We start from the raw sequence: 16,828 nt of genomic DNA on the forward strand, positions 1-16,828 counted from the left end.
ATTTCTTAATATTTTTTTTAATCGACATAATAATTTGGGTTGAAAGCTGAAATTCTCTTTTGTTTCAATTTTTAACCCCTTTCAAAATTCTTCAACCTATTTAATCCTTAATTTCAACTGTCATTTTTAAATTTAAGTTGAGTTTAGGTCGAATTATTTGTATGGTCAATGATATTTAGGTTCAATACTATGGTATCAATTTTTCATGGCTGCTTGTCCATTGGAATTAATCAAAAATTTCGATACTAATACATTCGAAATGGAAATTCAGCATGCATTCGGGCATTTTGACAGGTTTCAGCAACTAATGTATCGATCGCTAGTTTTAACATTGTATGCTACTGGATGTGCAGTCCCGTTACTTAACACCGAAGTTATTGATCCTTTTTCCGTCATTCGTGAAACTGCAGTCAATCTTCCACGCCTATTGTTCACGTTTGGTTTATTCTCATGGGTCAAAGTATTTGTTGAGTTTTGGCTAACTACTGAGGGCGATCCCATTAGAATAACGCCATTGCACACTGTATGACTATTGCGCTGTTGGTTCAGTCTATTATTGCTCTGTTTAAGTGACGAATGGAAACTGTTGTTGGTAACCGAGCTCTGTAAACTGTTTTCGGCTGTATTGGGACTCGTAACGTTTCCGAGCTGCTTTCGCCTCGCGCTTGACGCATCCCCGATGGTCGAGGCAGAAAGAACAGACGAGCATCTTTCGTTTCCGAATGATTCGTTATTTTCCGTGGAGCCGAGAGGCGACGAATGGGGAGTGTTGGGCATGTCGTGTTCGGTTGCCGAGGAGCGAGCTTCGCTTTTAGTACAACTCGCGTGTTCGTTGTATGGTTGCAGACACAAAAATACAGGCGAGATCTCGTTCACTTCAGTTGTAGTCATTCCGATTGCATCATACTCGTGAATGGAGTCATTTCTTTTCAAGCAGCTCCTAAAACAATAATAGCATAGCAAAATAATCCCTACCTGTGTACGATTACACCTGCATTACATTCCGAAGCTTTGTCGTCCTTGAAAATCAACGTAACTGAAAATTTGGTACTACTATGATAGAGTGGTCCCTTGAAAATAACCAGGTCCCTTGAGAATAAGACACCTAGAGCTCTGAAATCGTTGAATAATTATGAGTTCGCCATTCAGAAAAATGTCGCAGTCTATATTCAAATAAATTTTGTGTTTCGTTTTCCCGTAATCTCCCCTAGCCATTTAAGGTGAAAAATTCAAAAAAAGTCGTCAAAATTGAGTTTTGATGATCAATAAGCTCACCCAATTATGGTTGTTAAATAAGGTGATGCGAGCATATTTCTTGATATAAAAGTTATAGTTACTTAAACTTTCAATCTGAAAAATTATTGACTCAACATATTCCGCAAGACTTTTGAAATGAATAATTTATACAAAATAGATATCAAATTATTACATGCGAAATTCATGCTGGACCCGTCTATCATAGTTGCTTTTTCGCGGGACCATTCTATCATAGTAGTAACGAAACTTTTTTGATGCTATATCGATACTTTATGCTCAGAAAACTGATTTTAACAAGCACAAAAAAATCACTTGTCAGATGTCATTCTAAATATAAAACTGGAGGCCAGCTAAAGCTGAAATACCTGTTTGATAATTTTTGAATTTTTTTTCAACTGATGCGTAAAGTAAAAGGAAAAATTCAAAAACTGGGCTTCACCCAGAACCTCAGTTGGTTCTCTAATGAAATAACTTGCAGCGAATTTTCTTGAGTTCGATTTGGCAGGACAACCTTCGAGAAAATCAAGAAGTTTCAAAAAACTGTCACAAAATCAAAATTTGAACTTTCGAGAGCCATGAATTTTTGTGAAAAAATAAAATGGAAGGAACGGTATATGCAGGCGAAACTCCCACAACCAGTTCTACCCATTGAAACCGAAACCTCAGATTTGGGAGGGTAGTTTCCGAGAAAAGTCAAAAGTTTCAAAAAAAGGTAAAAAAATCGACTTTTCCGTGGGCCATAACTTTTTGTGCATTTTGGATTCACCGCTTATCCACGGGAGTTTCGCGCAGCCTTTTCTATCCGTTGAACCCAAGATCCCAGAATTGGGAGGGTAGTTTTCGAGAAAAGTCTAAAAGTTTCAAAAAAGGTCAAATAATCGAAATTTCGACTTTTCCGAGGGTAATTATTTTTTGTGTATATGAGCTTCTTATAACCCGACTTTCGATTGAAATTGAAATTTCAGATTTGGGAGCGTAGTTTTGATAGAAGTCAAAAAGTTTCAAAAAACGAAAGTTTGACTTTTCTGAGGGCCATAACTTTGTGTAGAAAAAAATTGGTCGTAGCCGCTTATGCAGGGGAGCTTCCCACAACCTGTTCTACCCGTTGAACCCAAAATCTCAGATTTGAGAGGTTAGTTTTCGAGAATATGTAAAAAATCCAAAAAATTGGGTCAAAATTCCCCCCCCCCACACACTTTTTCGAAGGCTGTAGGTTATGCAAGCACACAGGGGAGTGGGCGGACTTTCCATTGGTAATTTTTTTTTGAAAATCTTAAGAGTAGTTTTCGAGAAAAACTAAATTTTTGAAAAAAATGAAAAACTTTTCCAAATAACAAAAATGATTATAAAAAAACCAATCACATACATTTTCATTATACCTGTTTTAATCAAACAGGAACTTTTATCCATCTTTTAACCAATGGCTTCATATAAGCAAACAGCGATAAATGCTTTTAAAAAAAACAATTGCCAGTTGTGCTTTAATTAAAGGCCTCGAAATACCTTACTGAGTCTTAGGACGAAAAACAAAACAAGTTTTTACCTTGAAAGCGGTCGAGTTAGTGTCTTGGGAAGCTTTCCTTTGAAGAAGATGGACACACGCATTATCAGCAAAACCACAACGAGCAGTAGAAGGGCACCGATAACAGGATAAAATGAAGTCACGTACTTTGAGGAGATGAGGGTGGAAAAGGGCAGGGAAATGACTATAAATAAACAAAAATCAGCAAAATCAACAATGTGCAGTAAGCAGTGATGTCAGACCAACAATTAAGTCTGATTCAATTGAACAATAGAGCCCTAATGAGGTAGAGCCTTGCGAACACCTATGTATTGAACATTTTTTTTACTATGTAAACGTGAAGTAGTAATGCAATTTTAAAAATGCCAATACATCTTTATGTTTTCAAAAAGCAAACTATTTCTTCTTCAAACACGGAATGAATTATTCTTGGACCTCTGATTAGGAGGAATCAAATGTAAGATAATTATGATTGATTACATTATAACGCATGTTTTATTGATGGAAAAAGATACCTGGAACAAGCATAAAAAATGTTTTACGGCACATAAGTCTGGCTTATCGAGTTCAATCAATCTTTTTTGGCAATTTATCGATTTGAGAGTAACGTTTGATATTAACAAAGATAATGCAAGATTACAAAAAGGCTTCGGGGTAGAGCTTGATTTACCAAAATTGACCAATTTACTATATATGCTTACATAAGGTTTAAGTACAATATCGTGTCTTAAGGATGTTGATAAAAGACAACAAGACTTACTTGCATATTTTTGTTTCCTCTCATCTTCATTTTGTTCTACAGCCTCAATCAACCCGAATTCGTTGAGCGCAAAACTGGAATAGTTGAAGAGATCAGCTAAAATATTAAAAACAACAAGTTAATTAAGGTTCCAAATTTCCTTCAAGAAACTTGAACTGGTTCAGCCATCAACATTGGAGCAATGCTCTGCTCTATAGGAATAGGTACGTTGAACGTGAAACTGGAGGAAGAAATGGGAAAATGTACAAACCCAAGTGGGGGGAGAGGTACTTCACTAGCTCCTGGGGGAAGGGTGGCGGTTTAAGAGGGCGTCTGCAGAATTCGGAGCAGCATTCATGTGCCATGTCAACTGATCTGCTAGTATTGCACTGTTCTTTGCGTTTCGTAAGCACCAACGAGAGGCTGCACTTAATCTGAAGAATTAAACGTGGGATATTCAATAAACCTCCATATCTACAAACCACCATATTACATGTTACTATCTTACTACATCATAATCACGTAGCAATTGCATAACAACAGTGACAATCTGTTGCCATTTTGCATAATGATAATAAATTTTGCCTAGTTGGAATGAAAATGTTGTTTTCGGTTTGTTGGCTTACCACCAATTAAAGATAACCTAAGCTGAAGCTGAATACATAACCATATCAAATGAACTTGATTTTGAAACCAATTCAAGAAATTCAATTGCAACCAAAAATTGAAACCAGCAGTAAGAAGCCGATAACTCTTAATAAAATACCTGTGTATAAAAAATGTCAATAACTATTTGAGCGTTAAAACATTATGAAACTCAAACAAGATACCTCCTCGAAACACACGCACATAGAAAACTTTTTCAAAGTGGGTTAATTACGCCGACATATTCTAAGTACGAATGAACCTATTCTGCGAAACAACCTTTTTTTTCAGCCAAGATACAAAAACAAAGATTTAAAATCTGTTTAGAACAATTCCACTAGAAATGCAAACATGCTCAAAATATGTTTCTTGATCGACAACGTAACAGAGGTATTGAAGCCCTGACTAAAAAGGGGAGTACAGAGCAGACAGAATGATTCAGTAATTTTGCTAAGCAGAGGTGAAGCGGAGTTTCACACCACTTGCTATACAGCGAAAACATAGCATTGCAAGCTAGCAGACAGTAAATGAAAGAAATCCACTACACTGTGTGAAAAAATAATGAGAAAAATCAAAAAAACTGAACTAGTGATTTTTTTCTGTGGCTTCCCGAATGATGGAGCGTAAAGTTTTTACGGCAACACTTTCGGGAGTTTGCCCAATTCTTTTCAGTTGTCGACTCCAGACAAAATTTTGATGTTCGATTTGAGGAAAACAAATCTAAAAGCCCACTCACCGGCGTTAAATAAGTTTTCAAAAACATTTATTGAGCGGCAACTACGCAGACAAAAATTGGGCTAATTCACCAAAAGACAAAAAAAGATTAAAACTTATTTTCCAATTCAAACGGCAAAAAATTAGGCCAATAAGCCGATAAAACAAAAGGCCAATTGGTGGGGCCAAATAAATTTACAAAAATCAGATTTAGTAAAAAAAAATACACGAACATACTATAAACACTTTCAATTACAATAAAAAATATTTAAAGCCACAATAAATCTGTGAATTGGCAACTTATCCGACAAAACATAAGCAGACAAGCAATAGGCCAAAAAAAATTTGGAAACTGAATATTTACCCAGACAGGGATAATTTGACCTGCCTCAGATAAAGACTGCTTAAACTTTCTTTTAGTTTGGCTATAGGAACGCATCTAATCTCCGCGTAATTACAAATGAAAAGGCCGAGAACAAAAAACCCAGCTGCACTTGTGAAATACAAGCAAAAAATTGGTAATTAGCCGATTCAAATAATGATAGTTCACGGATCGCGGGATTTGAAAGTAACAATGGCAAAAACATGATATAAAAACTCTTTGTACAAATCTTAAAAAAAAGAAACCTTGAACACAAGGTGTGACCCAAACTCATTGCCACGAAAAAGGTTGCCAATCAATTTTCAAAAAGTTCGCTGACCTTTTTGGTGCGAAAAACGAGCTTCTAATCCGACCCCAAATCTTTCAAAAAATGCGGAAATGCACTTCTGACGTTGTTGGATAGCGTTGATCAAAATTTGGAAGTCTTGTTCGGCCAATATTGGTAGTCGTGAAATAGAACCAAAAAAGGTAGATAAAAACGCACGCTGCTTAAATATTTCATAATGGATAGACAAACTGTGGACTCGTGATATAACTCAAGCATCGATTGCACAATAAAACCAACAAGAAGCTCGTATCAGGGCAAAACGCTTTGAGGTACAAGGAATCTTTTTTTAAATCTAAACACTGCTATACACTTATCCGACAACAGTTAGCAAAAACGTACCAATATGGTACACAGAGTACCAGAGTCTCCGAAAAGCAAAAAAAAACGCCAAAAAGTAACTTTAAAAGAGCCAAGAAACAGAAAAAAGGCGAGAAAAAATGAAAAAAAAGCAAGGAGTTGTGAAAATTAAGTGACCTCAACTCGAATCGAACTTCAGTCCTCGGACATCCAATTTTTAAAAAATCAATTTTCCTACAAAATTGCCCCACTGAAACTTACTTAACCAAAACACTGGTCACTCATAAATTGCAGAATACATACGTTAAAACTGCCAATACTATGCAACAAAAGTGTCCGTTTGTGTAGAAGTTCAAAAAATCTAAAGATCAAATTTCAAAAAGATTTGTTTTCAGAAAATTTTTGAAAACATTCCCCCACACCCTATGTAAACAACAAAAAGATATAACCCCAGACGAATCAATAGAACAAATTACATCGCGCGTTGATTGTCTCAAATTAGCAATTTTCGAACAACCACTACTAATTCATAGGGAGAACTCGCGCGAAAAAAATGTAACTTTGTTCACAACTTGCGCACAGAGGTGAAGCTGAGCTTCTCATCACTTGCGATACAACACAAACAAAAAAGCCGCTAAGTCAGAAAAACAAATTTAAAAAAATTCGAAAATATCAAAAAAAAAACTAGATCTATCAAAATATAAGGCTAATTCCCAAGCAAAAAAAACATGCCCAGACAATGGAATGAAAAATAAGCATCGGAAGAAAATTTGACAAACGTCAAAATACCCGGAAAAAAAACCTTGACACAAACCCTGTAAGCCGAAAAAAAATCAAAACGATTTAAATTAGCAAGTCCCCCTCATCCTCATAACACAGACACGCACATGCACATCTTTTTCGATCATCGGAAGACACCATATGGTCATTAAACCGATATAGTATCGGTCAAAACCTATCGAGCCGAAAGAAAAGGAAAGAAAAAAAAACAAAAAACCGAAAAAAATTGTTGCCATGAACTAAAACTTCTATTATGATTTTTAGCATTTTGTGCGATTCAGAGATGAGCATAAAAATTTTGTTTTCCTTGAAACGAATCGAAATTAGGTCACTAAGCCGATAAAAACTCGGCCCAAGTAATTTGTAGAGAATAAAATTTCTAAGCGAAAAAGAGACAAGGTTTGTAAAATTACAAACATCAGAGGTAAATCAGATCTCAACTTTCGAATTTCAAAGAAAAAAAAAGATGCCACTAACAAGAAATCGTTCACTTTTTTCGCGCCATTTCTTACACGTCCGTATTTTGAGAGTGCTAATTATGTAACTAGAGAGTGCTAATTAGCGGATGAAATTCAATTGAACTCAAAAAGTGCATATATACCTAAGTGCATTCATACGTATGAATGCACATCTGTAATTATTAGAGCGTTCTAAGACTTAACTGAAAAAAAAAAATCACCAAGACCTATGTAAGCGCCTTCACTGCATTCATTAGTCTTAAAAAACCTTTAAAAAGCAACAATTTTATAAAATGACGACCAAGCCGACAAACCATAAGCAGACAAATAATGATCCGACAATTTTTTGTGAAACGGAATATTTCCCGTTTTAAAAAAAAAACTGGTCCTGTCAGATTTGAACCCACGACCTTTGACGTCTCAGGCATATTCGTTACCTCCAGACCAAGCGTGCAAGAGACAAAGAAACTTGAATTAACTCAGAACTTAACCTAAATTTAACATTTCTGATTTTGACCATTGTGTCTTAAGTTATTTACGGGTAAAAAAGTCTAGTACCCGATTGCAATACCCTTGCTTAACGCAAGGGTAAAAACTATCTTGAAATTACATTTCTGGCTCTTTCTTTTTAAAGTATAGTTGAATGAATTGATAAACTGATAAAATTATCAAAGCAAAAATTTTTATTACCAACTAACTATGTAGAGTACAAAGTGATACATTTTGAGTCTGAGAACGCATTAACCAGCTCAAATTGCAATTCAATTTGGAATGATTTAAACTGCTGTTTACGCTTTCATAGCAAGAAATATCGTGAGTTAGTTATCCCAAAATGGCCAAATTGGTATACTTCAAATCCTCATAAATCGACAAGAAATGATCATTGGTTAAAATGTCTTTTCAAATTTATGCTCAGTCCGTCAATATATTCAGTTGGTAACAGCTTTATTCAAACCTGGATAGTTAACATGTCGAAATTTTATGAAAAAAAACTACCGCGCACAAATATTCCATTTTTTTGAAAGTCGTCACAATAAACTCAAATGAGGTCATCAAAAATCCAAATTTTCTTTTGAATACCGTGACCTTGGAAAGCTGAAACTTCGAATTAATTCTTTGTGCTCAACAAATTGAATGTTTCTTCTAATTAAAACTACTAAGCAAAGATTAAATTATTAATTATGGTATCAAGTTTAGAAGTAAGAAACTAAGAATGTCTATTTGCATGTCAGCGAATATTCTTTATTTCAAAAATAAGATTAGGTGAAATGTACACACTTATGGATCTAATCGCACACGCATCCTAACATGACAAATAAAAAAGACTGCTTTTAACGTCCAATACAACATATCGACAACACTTCAGCCCAAGATAGCACGAAGAGCAGTCTGAAAATGGCTTTTTCAAGAACATTTTTTAATCGACGCTTAAAATCGAAATCAGTAGACTTCAGACAAATTGGACCCCAAATATAATAACTTAACATAGTCGTGAAATTTGTCAAAATAGCCAAAAGCATCGGTCAAATGTAGGCCATATAAGCATACTACATAAGCGAACACTGTTTCTTGCTTTTCGGAGTGGGTTTCAAACTTTCGTTTGTCGAAGAATTGGGAACTCGTGGTAATCTAGGGTCCCGTTTGCTTTTCGAGGGCTCATTGCTGCCATTCTTAGCGTGGTGTTGCTGCTGATATGGGCGTCTAGGGGAGTCTGCTGTGTTATCCTTTGTTTTGTGAGATTGAGGGGAGGATTTTGTGTCGTGTATTTTGGAATTCAATTCTGAATGAGGATTGTTTGTATGCTGGGATCCCCCTCCTGCGACGTGCATTAAATCTTCTGTTTCCATTTTGCGGTGCCCGACTTCGCTATCTGAAATAGTCAGTAAAATTTTTTGACAGCCAATAAGCGTTCTGGCGCTTCATGGTTATACGTGAACTATCAAGGCTTTTTCAAATCTATACTTGAGTCAGAAGATAATTCAATGAATCACTTGAAATTTTTTGAACAAGTCTTGAGAACTTTCATAGCCGGTTGCTGTGCGATAAGCACTGAAATTTGTGACCATAGTTAATTCCTACCAACACGTTGAAAAGAACGAAAACCCTAATCATTCAAGCGCTCTTTTAAGTTAAATTTATTTCTGATAAAAAATGGTTCCAAACTACAGCAGTCGTTTAATCGCCGACCAAGATAAGTCAAAACACCACAAAAAGTTAAACCATTTTTCTAGCTTTTCATAAATCGAATCCATTTTTTTACTCGCTTCCATAACTTTTAAATTCAACAAGATATGTCACTCAAACCGTAGTCAAACTGTATATAGAATTGGAGAAATTGAAAACAAAGTTGACATGAAAAAAATCCGTTAAACTGTTTCGGAAAAGCCTTGAAATCAAAAAAAAATATATATATGTCTTACCGGCCAAATTGAATATTTTTTCTAAGGAACTAATGAAATCCAGTCCTCCATGGCTGGTACTGTGCTGTCTGGGCCCACTGTCAAAATAGTTGAAAGAGGCGGCCGAGGTGTTGTAAGGGAGAGGTAGTGTGTTTTTATGGGATGTCAGGGTCCCGCTCCTTGTCTGTCTGCGGGAGCTGACGAAGTCCACCGAGTTGCAGCGACTGTAGGGTAAATCATGTGGCACTGAGTTGGGCATGTACACCCGTTCTGGTGTAATGCAGTGCTTTTGCACAACCCATCTAAACAAAACTTTGATATCTTGAAATCATTTTTTCATCGTATAACTTCTATCTAATTTTCTATCCTAAAACTTTGATCTGACAGAGGACGAATCAACTTTGCGGAACTTAATGCACAGAAGGTTGATAAAAAACGGATTTGAGTGTAATGGCGTTGGATTTATTTGGACAAAAATCGCGTTTTTGATTAAGGGGGTTTCAAAAATATCAGGGATCCCACATCTTTAGATCCATTCTGTCTGATTAACATAGTGCCAAAATCTAGAAGAAAATTGCTTTGCAAATCTAAATGGGCATGGAATTAATTCAGCCTGTAATTGATTGCTTTGAAAATACAGTTTTTTCATTTGGAGCTCTTAAAAACTGCCTATTTTTCATTGGGCAGAATTTTAAATATAGAAATTTATGTGACGTCCCTTCAGAATGTTCCGACCATAGTCTTTAAAAAACTAAAAGCAAAAAGTTTTTTTTAATTAGTGTAGTTGAAATCCATGATTTAACGCATATTCGATAGTCATTAGTAAAGCAGGCAAAGAGATCAACATATCTTGAAGAAAAATGACTAGAAAAACAAAAATATATATTAAAAACCTTAAAAAATGCACAGACATTTTTGATTCCCAAAACGGCATTAAAAAATCTCCAAAAACTAATTTTACTCGAGTAAAATTGAAGTTAAGCATAAATACGCTTTCGTAAACAGCCTGAAATAACTATAAAGAAGCGTGCTCGCTCGCTTTACTCGCTCAAAATAAGACGAAAATTCAAAACTTCAAACCGGTTTTTCTCGACACAGAAATTTTTTTTGAATTTTTAAAATGTGTTCCGAATTAGGACTGAAAGTGCTTCAATATGATATATCATTCATTCTAGTCCGATGATTATTTGCGGTAGCTGATTTTACTTGGAAAACAAAAAAAGAAAACAAAAGAAAAAAATTACAACACACCTTAATACAAAGTTCCTCCCCATTTTCATGTTCGGAATAATAATGCATAGTTTGAAGCTGTATTTGCTTCACTACAACTATAAGTTTGCGATAAGTCTGTGTAATCAATTTGCGATGAGTCTGATAAATCAAGTGAGTAAATGGACGAAAAACATGCTATGCAACAAATTTTTACTTAAACCAAGCGCAACGAAATTCTCGGGTACTTTCCGAGCATTTCAAGCATGATTTTTTTCTTTCATCGACAAAAAAGTAGACAGAGGCGAAGTTTCACTTCGCATACACAAGCAAAAATATGACCAATAATGCTACTGGGAAAAACTGAATGAGTAAAATTTTGAGTCTACAAAACTTCTCAAGTGACGCACGGCAATTATGAGTCTACATAATTGCTAAGTGACACAAGCCAATTATGACGCATTAGCAGTACATTCAATTTGAAAAAAAAAAATTTACCAACTAACATGCCTCAATTTATAGAGTGGACTCATTTTAACTAGCATACGAAAAAGTTCATTAAAAACATACGACCCTGCCCAGGTTCGAACCTTTTTACTTTGTTGCGGGTCTCCTTCCCTACCTCTACGCTACAGATCCATGATACCTTGAAGCTTAAGTGTTATTTGTAAATATAATAGTCTGCGTTAAAATCCTTACCATTGGCTGTATTTAATAGCTGGTTATTGATCAAAATGAACACTTTCAAAATAAACACATTTTGTCGCCACATTATTTGCGTCGCAACAATATTTGCGACTTAGATTGGAAAAAAAGAGATTTCATGCTATAACACAAGCTTTGCATGTGTAATCACGCAGTCCAATTGTAGTAAAAATACATTATGACTAAAAATATATTAAGAAAAAAATTTCCTCTTTCAACAAAAACTTGCCAAGGAATGGGAGCAACCTTACAATTACGCAAGGGCTATATGAACAACATTCGCGAAATTCCTTGCAATGACTCACCTGTGTGTTTTGACTTGGGCCACTCCAAATCTGTCACGTGGATTCTTCTCCAACATGAACTTGAGCAGACTCTGCAGCTGAGGAGACAAGTCCACAGGCACGTGTACTGACTGTTTGGAGATGTTGTCCAACAAAAGGTAGAGGTTTTGACCTTCGAACGGGTAGGACCCAGTCACTATGTTGTAGCTGAAATATAACGAACAATTAATATGTTCTCTAGGATTTCGTTACTTGGCGTAACGTGGATACTAAGTCAAGATTTTATACAGATGACAATTTCAGAGGTCCTGGAAACCCTAACTTGGCCTTGGAACATAAGAATTTCATGCGAAAATTCTACTGGCCATCTGATGTCTCGCAAGCTGTTGCTATCCGACTCGCTTACTTTTGATTATATTCACTTATATTGTACAGCCACTTTTGAAAAGGTGTATATCAAGAATCAAGTATTATTTTATTGCAAGCTTTTAATGAATGACTCATTTCATCGTTTGGTTTAATGATTGAACTGATTGCCATCTAAAAAAAAGGCAGCCAAAGTTAAGTTAAAATATCAATGTATGGACTTACAGTGTTATGCCTGCACACCATACATCTAGTTTGAATCCACAAAACGATGCCTTCCCAGCTGCCACTTCAGGGGGTTGGAACATAGGAGTGCCGGCACTACTTTTGATGGTTGCATCGCTCGCATACAAACTCAGTTCCTAAAGCACACAGTTTATTAGCCATTCATTGTCAAATCAAATCTAATTAGCTCACAATAAAATAGATTTTGAGCTGTGAGCATTTGATCTTCTCCAGTTGAAATTACTTTACTGGCGGCTTAATGGAATTTGTAATTTTAGCTGTTATCTCATAACTCTTTAAGCTTTCAAAAAGTTCCATCATAATCAGCATCAAATAGTTTTACACTGTAATCCTGAATTCGATGATTGAGTTTTCAGTTTCTGTCCTGATCTTTTTTTTAAACTTGGCAAAAAATAACAAATACGAGCACTTACTTCTGCAACTCCGAAGTCACTTATTTTGAGCGTTTCGTTTGGAGACAGAAGCAGGTTCTGCGGCTTGATATCCTTGTGAATGACCCGCTGACTATGTAAGTATTCAATGCCATCGATCAGGTCGCAGAAGTACCTTAAGCGAAAACGAAGTAGTTGTAAAGCTATTCAATAAACAGTAAGCAAATTATTCCAATAAGAATGAACAAAAATTAAAAATTTCTTCCGCATTCGAAGTTTTTATTGCTCACATTATCCCGAGCACTCCAAATAAACGTAAAAACTACTAGTATACTAGAGATAATTTGCTTGCGACGATAAATTAATGGCTATAGTTTAATGAGCCGACGAGACCATCAAAATTTTCAATGGACGTCAAAAAAAATTTACACTTAAAACGAATTATCTCTGATTTTTAAATGATAGCTTTCCAAAAAGAGCGCCTGCAAAACGTCGTTTTCTGTAAGTTTGGCCGGGCGGAACTCAAAAATCAAGACACGAGGTCCAGGAAAAAAAACTTCCGTGTAAAACACTTCGCCTAAATTAAATTAATAAATTTCTAAATTCGCCCCGGTCTAGTTCAAAAAAATTAGTGATTCAATTTGCATTAATATTCCATTTGCAATTAAACCTACTTGTGCGCTTGCCAGGTGGGCAATTTCTTATCAGGTGCATTTTCTAGCAGATCGTACAAGCCGCAGACACAATACTCCATTAATAGGTACAGTTTCTCTGGCTTCTTGTAAGTGGATGTAGCACCAACATATTGAGTAGTCGGGTGGTTGGCAGGGTTGTCGGCATTCTGGCTCTCTCCTTCGCCTTCTGGCGAAGTAATCATCTCGGCCTCTCGATGGAGCAGCTGGTACACAGCTACTACATTCTTGTGACTCAATTTTCGCATTATTCGGAACTCGCTAAAACATTAAAACATGGAAAGATCAAATAGCGTTAGCAAGTTGAGATGTTTTAATGAACACAATCAACGTATTCAAATTTTCATAGTTTTTGTCTCTTTTTCCTTCCCCCTGCACATGCGAAATTTTTCAAGTAATCTTTTGTTCACATATTTCGATTGTTACAAAATTTGGTAAGCGGACATCAGGCCATGACAAATGTATTTTGTCTTCATACTTAACCAACCGTTAGACCAGAAAATTGATGCTTATGTGAGGTTGTGGGAGGGGAGGAAAAAGAGACTTATTTTTATGCTGAGTTCAGTATCATTTCTGTTTTCTTTTCAAGTTTTAGTGAAAATTTATTCAAAAAGTAAACCTTCAAAATTAATCAGAAATAATTTAGACTTATGCTTCAAGTGATGAGCAAAAAGACGCTTGCCATCGTAATACTTTTTCAAAACTATAGCTAATCCCTGATAAAAAAAACGTAACATAGCAGCGTACTTCAGTGCATTCTGTTCTCCATTTGGTATTTTCTTCAGCTTCTGTTTGTTCATGATCTTCACTGCCAACTTCTGCAATGTGAAAGTATCCAACACCTGCTTCACTTTCCCATACGATCCTTGGCCCAGTTGGGATCCGAGAAGGTACCTCTCATTGATGAACTTCGGGGGTTTATCTCGCCCATGCTCCACGAAGAGGTTGTCCAATGACTCGACCTGCTGGAAAATGAAGTCACTCCCACCTTCGTTATCTTGCCTCGTGACGTCATCATCATCTGTTTCTGGGATCGTATCTATGTCCGACAAAAAGGCGTCGGGGTTATGGGGAGAGTTCATGTTAACGGGACAGGAAAACTCCATTGGTTCTTGTTCCATCATAGCTCGATGAAATAACTAAATTTATCCAAGTAATAAAAGTGAACTTGCCACAAATGACCAGCCTAAAAGTTCAATAAATTAACAAGCAGTATAAGAACATGAATAATTAAACTAAATGGGGATATAAGGGAACACATTTGATACCGGCGTTTCATACAACGTCCTTTTGCAATAAATAAATAAACTAAAAGAAAACAAGGTTATAACAAATGTTGCTGATGTGAATATCGGTTATTTGGCTAGTAAGTAACACAACTGAGGTACATCAAATGTTCAACATGGAAACAAAATAAAATATAAATAGAGTGGTAACTTCCGACCATTGCAACGAGAAGCAGCCATAAGTAGCTTCCTCTTAAGCCTTGATAGGCGATTACATTACGTCTGAAAATTGACCAAATTGAATGAAACCAGGTGATGTGATTAGAGATGCCATTTGAAGCCACAAATCACTGGCAGAAATCCAACCCTAATTGTCTTCTTTAACCGTTTCAAAGTTAAACCAGATTGTAGCAACTCGGGATCAAATATAAAGACGCTATCTAAATATTGATGCTTACTAATTACGCAGAGGCCACAAATATGATTAAAACGCTTCAAAGCATGCCCACTCCTAGCTTTAAAAAAGAAAACAACTAATAAACGTTTGAGACATACGTAATCGAAGAAACTATTAAATATATCGATGAGAAGAACTTTCAAATAAGCTATAAGTGCTCTTAAAATTTCAAATGAACATTGAAAATGGACGCTCGGCCACGCAAAATTCGAAGTTCTCTTCGACCAAATAATCAAACTTACGTTAGATATTTTCAATTTGTACACCAATAGTTACATGTTCCAATAAAAGCATGAACAGATTCTCATTTAACATATCGACTACTACAACAATAAATAATTGATACTTTGCAAATCAATGGTATCTCATGTCAAACTCCGTTCCCATAGCAAGAATCAATCAATATCTATCAAGCCCGAAATTTAGGATCTCCTTAACAATAACCATTATCGTAGAACGTTGATTTTATCATTGCTAGTACCAATGGGTCAGGGATTGTTAAGTCGATCTTAAATGTCTCTCAAGACATCTAAGTCAGCGAATGCCCTCATGCGCGAATAACCGAAAGTGCAAAAACTTCGTCAACCAATCAGAGCTCAGTTTTCACAAATAAGCGATAAAAATTCAGTTTTGTACCGGTAAAAGTGCGTTGATTGGTTGAGAAATTTCGCGCATTCGGTCCTTTGCGCATACCCCACATCTAAGCCTAGTTAACTAACTACATCATTGCCATTTGTTTTTGCAGTTTTTCAGCGTTGACTGTACCCTGGATTTCCTTGAAACCAGGGTTGAAAACAGAGTATGCACTCATTCGATTCCTTGGATCAGTCTGTGAAGTCCCTTTGCAGTATATAAGATACAAACAAACAACTAAACAGAATGGCAAAAGCAGATGCGCGCTGTAAAAAAGGCCAGCCAGCCCTATCCATATTAGAATATTCGAAACTTTAAACCATTTAGTTGGTTGTGAAAGATTGCCTTCATTGCTAGTACCAGTCGAAACAGAGGTAAGATTCAGCGTGTCCTCTTGGTATTTTAGATTGTTTTCACGATGTTCTTGTAATTTATGGCGAATGTTTTGCATCAATACATAAATCTAAAAATAATTGTTTGTCTCGGAACAACTACAACTGTTTATACTGCTTTGATGCAAATCAACAACTCAAAGTACAAAATGAACTAAGCAAACTCGATCCCGGTACAGTTAACTGAACTTGCTAGTTATAAAATTCACTAATGGATTGCAGGAAAAAAGATGATCAAACATTTACCAACGCTTATTAAGAAAAGTGAAGCATGAAGAACCAGAGACTGACGTTTCAAAAAGAAAAAAGATCACCCGTAGCTAGAAAGTTGAATCAACAGGTTACGACTAGCGACTTTCAGAAAATCTCTGAAGCAATTGTGGGCAAAAACTTGATTTCCTGAGATAGTTTCTCAAATATCTGAAAAATAGCATGATCACTAAATCACTTTTGCTTCTAGAGGGTGTCATCAGTGGTTCTTTGTTTGAAACGGTGAACAAGTGTACAAAAATTGGTAAGTTTTTCATTCAAATCGTCATCTGCTTTTCTTTTATCAAAAAATTATATTCTTTCAAGTAATTTAGGTCAGCGTCGTGAGGGCGAATGCCTGTTAATAGTCGAGGCTACTAGCTTCAATTGACATTTAAAATTTCCTGCAAATAACTGGATGCCAAATTGATATGAGACATGTAATTCTACTGGAATTAAAATTATACTAGCAGGGCC

At 35.9% G+C, this 16,828-nt stretch overlaps 3 protein-coding genes across 5 annotated transcripts in view; all 3 read right to left on the reverse strand.

The window, feature by feature from the left end:
• Positions 1–16,828, reverse strand: part of LOC134849099 (coiled-coil domain-containing protein 181-like) — a 479,610-nt gene that overhangs the window by 322,722 nt on the left and 140,060 nt on the right. The gene's annotated exons all lie outside the window — the stretch shown is intronic.
• On the reverse strand, positions 123–3,948 carry LOC134854901 (uncharacterized). The gene is made up of 4 exons (XM_063871271.1): positions 3,790–3,948; positions 3,540–3,635; positions 2,801–2,963; positions 123–940 (listed from the first exon to the last, which is right to left on the reverse strand). The coding sequence occupies exons 1-4, from the start codon at positions 3,881–3,883 to the stop codon at positions 298–300; spliced, it is 996 nt and encodes a 331-aa protein (XP_063727341.1). The 5' UTR covers positions 3,884–3,948; the 3' UTR covers positions 123–297.
• Positions 8,277–15,800, reverse strand: LOC134847896 (serine/threonine-protein kinase STK11-like). Its single transcript, XM_063865200.1, has 7 exons — positions 14,142–15,800; positions 13,377–13,655; positions 12,745–12,877; positions 12,311–12,447; positions 11,741–11,926; positions 9,543–9,823; positions 8,277–8,992 (listed from the first exon to the last, which is right to left on the reverse strand). The coding sequence occupies exons 1-7, from the start codon at positions 14,516–14,518 to the stop codon at positions 8,670–8,672; spliced, it is 1,716 nt and encodes a 571-aa protein (XP_063721270.1). The 5' UTR covers positions 14,519–15,800; the 3' UTR covers positions 8,277–8,669.

This window comes from Symsagittifera roscoffensis, chromosome 1, assembly GCF_963678635.1.
Source record: "Symsagittifera roscoffensis chromosome 1, txSymRosc1.1, whole genome shotgun sequence".
Classification (NCBI taxonomy): Eukaryota; Metazoa; Xenacoelomorpha; order Acoela; family Convolutidae; genus Symsagittifera; species Symsagittifera roscoffensis.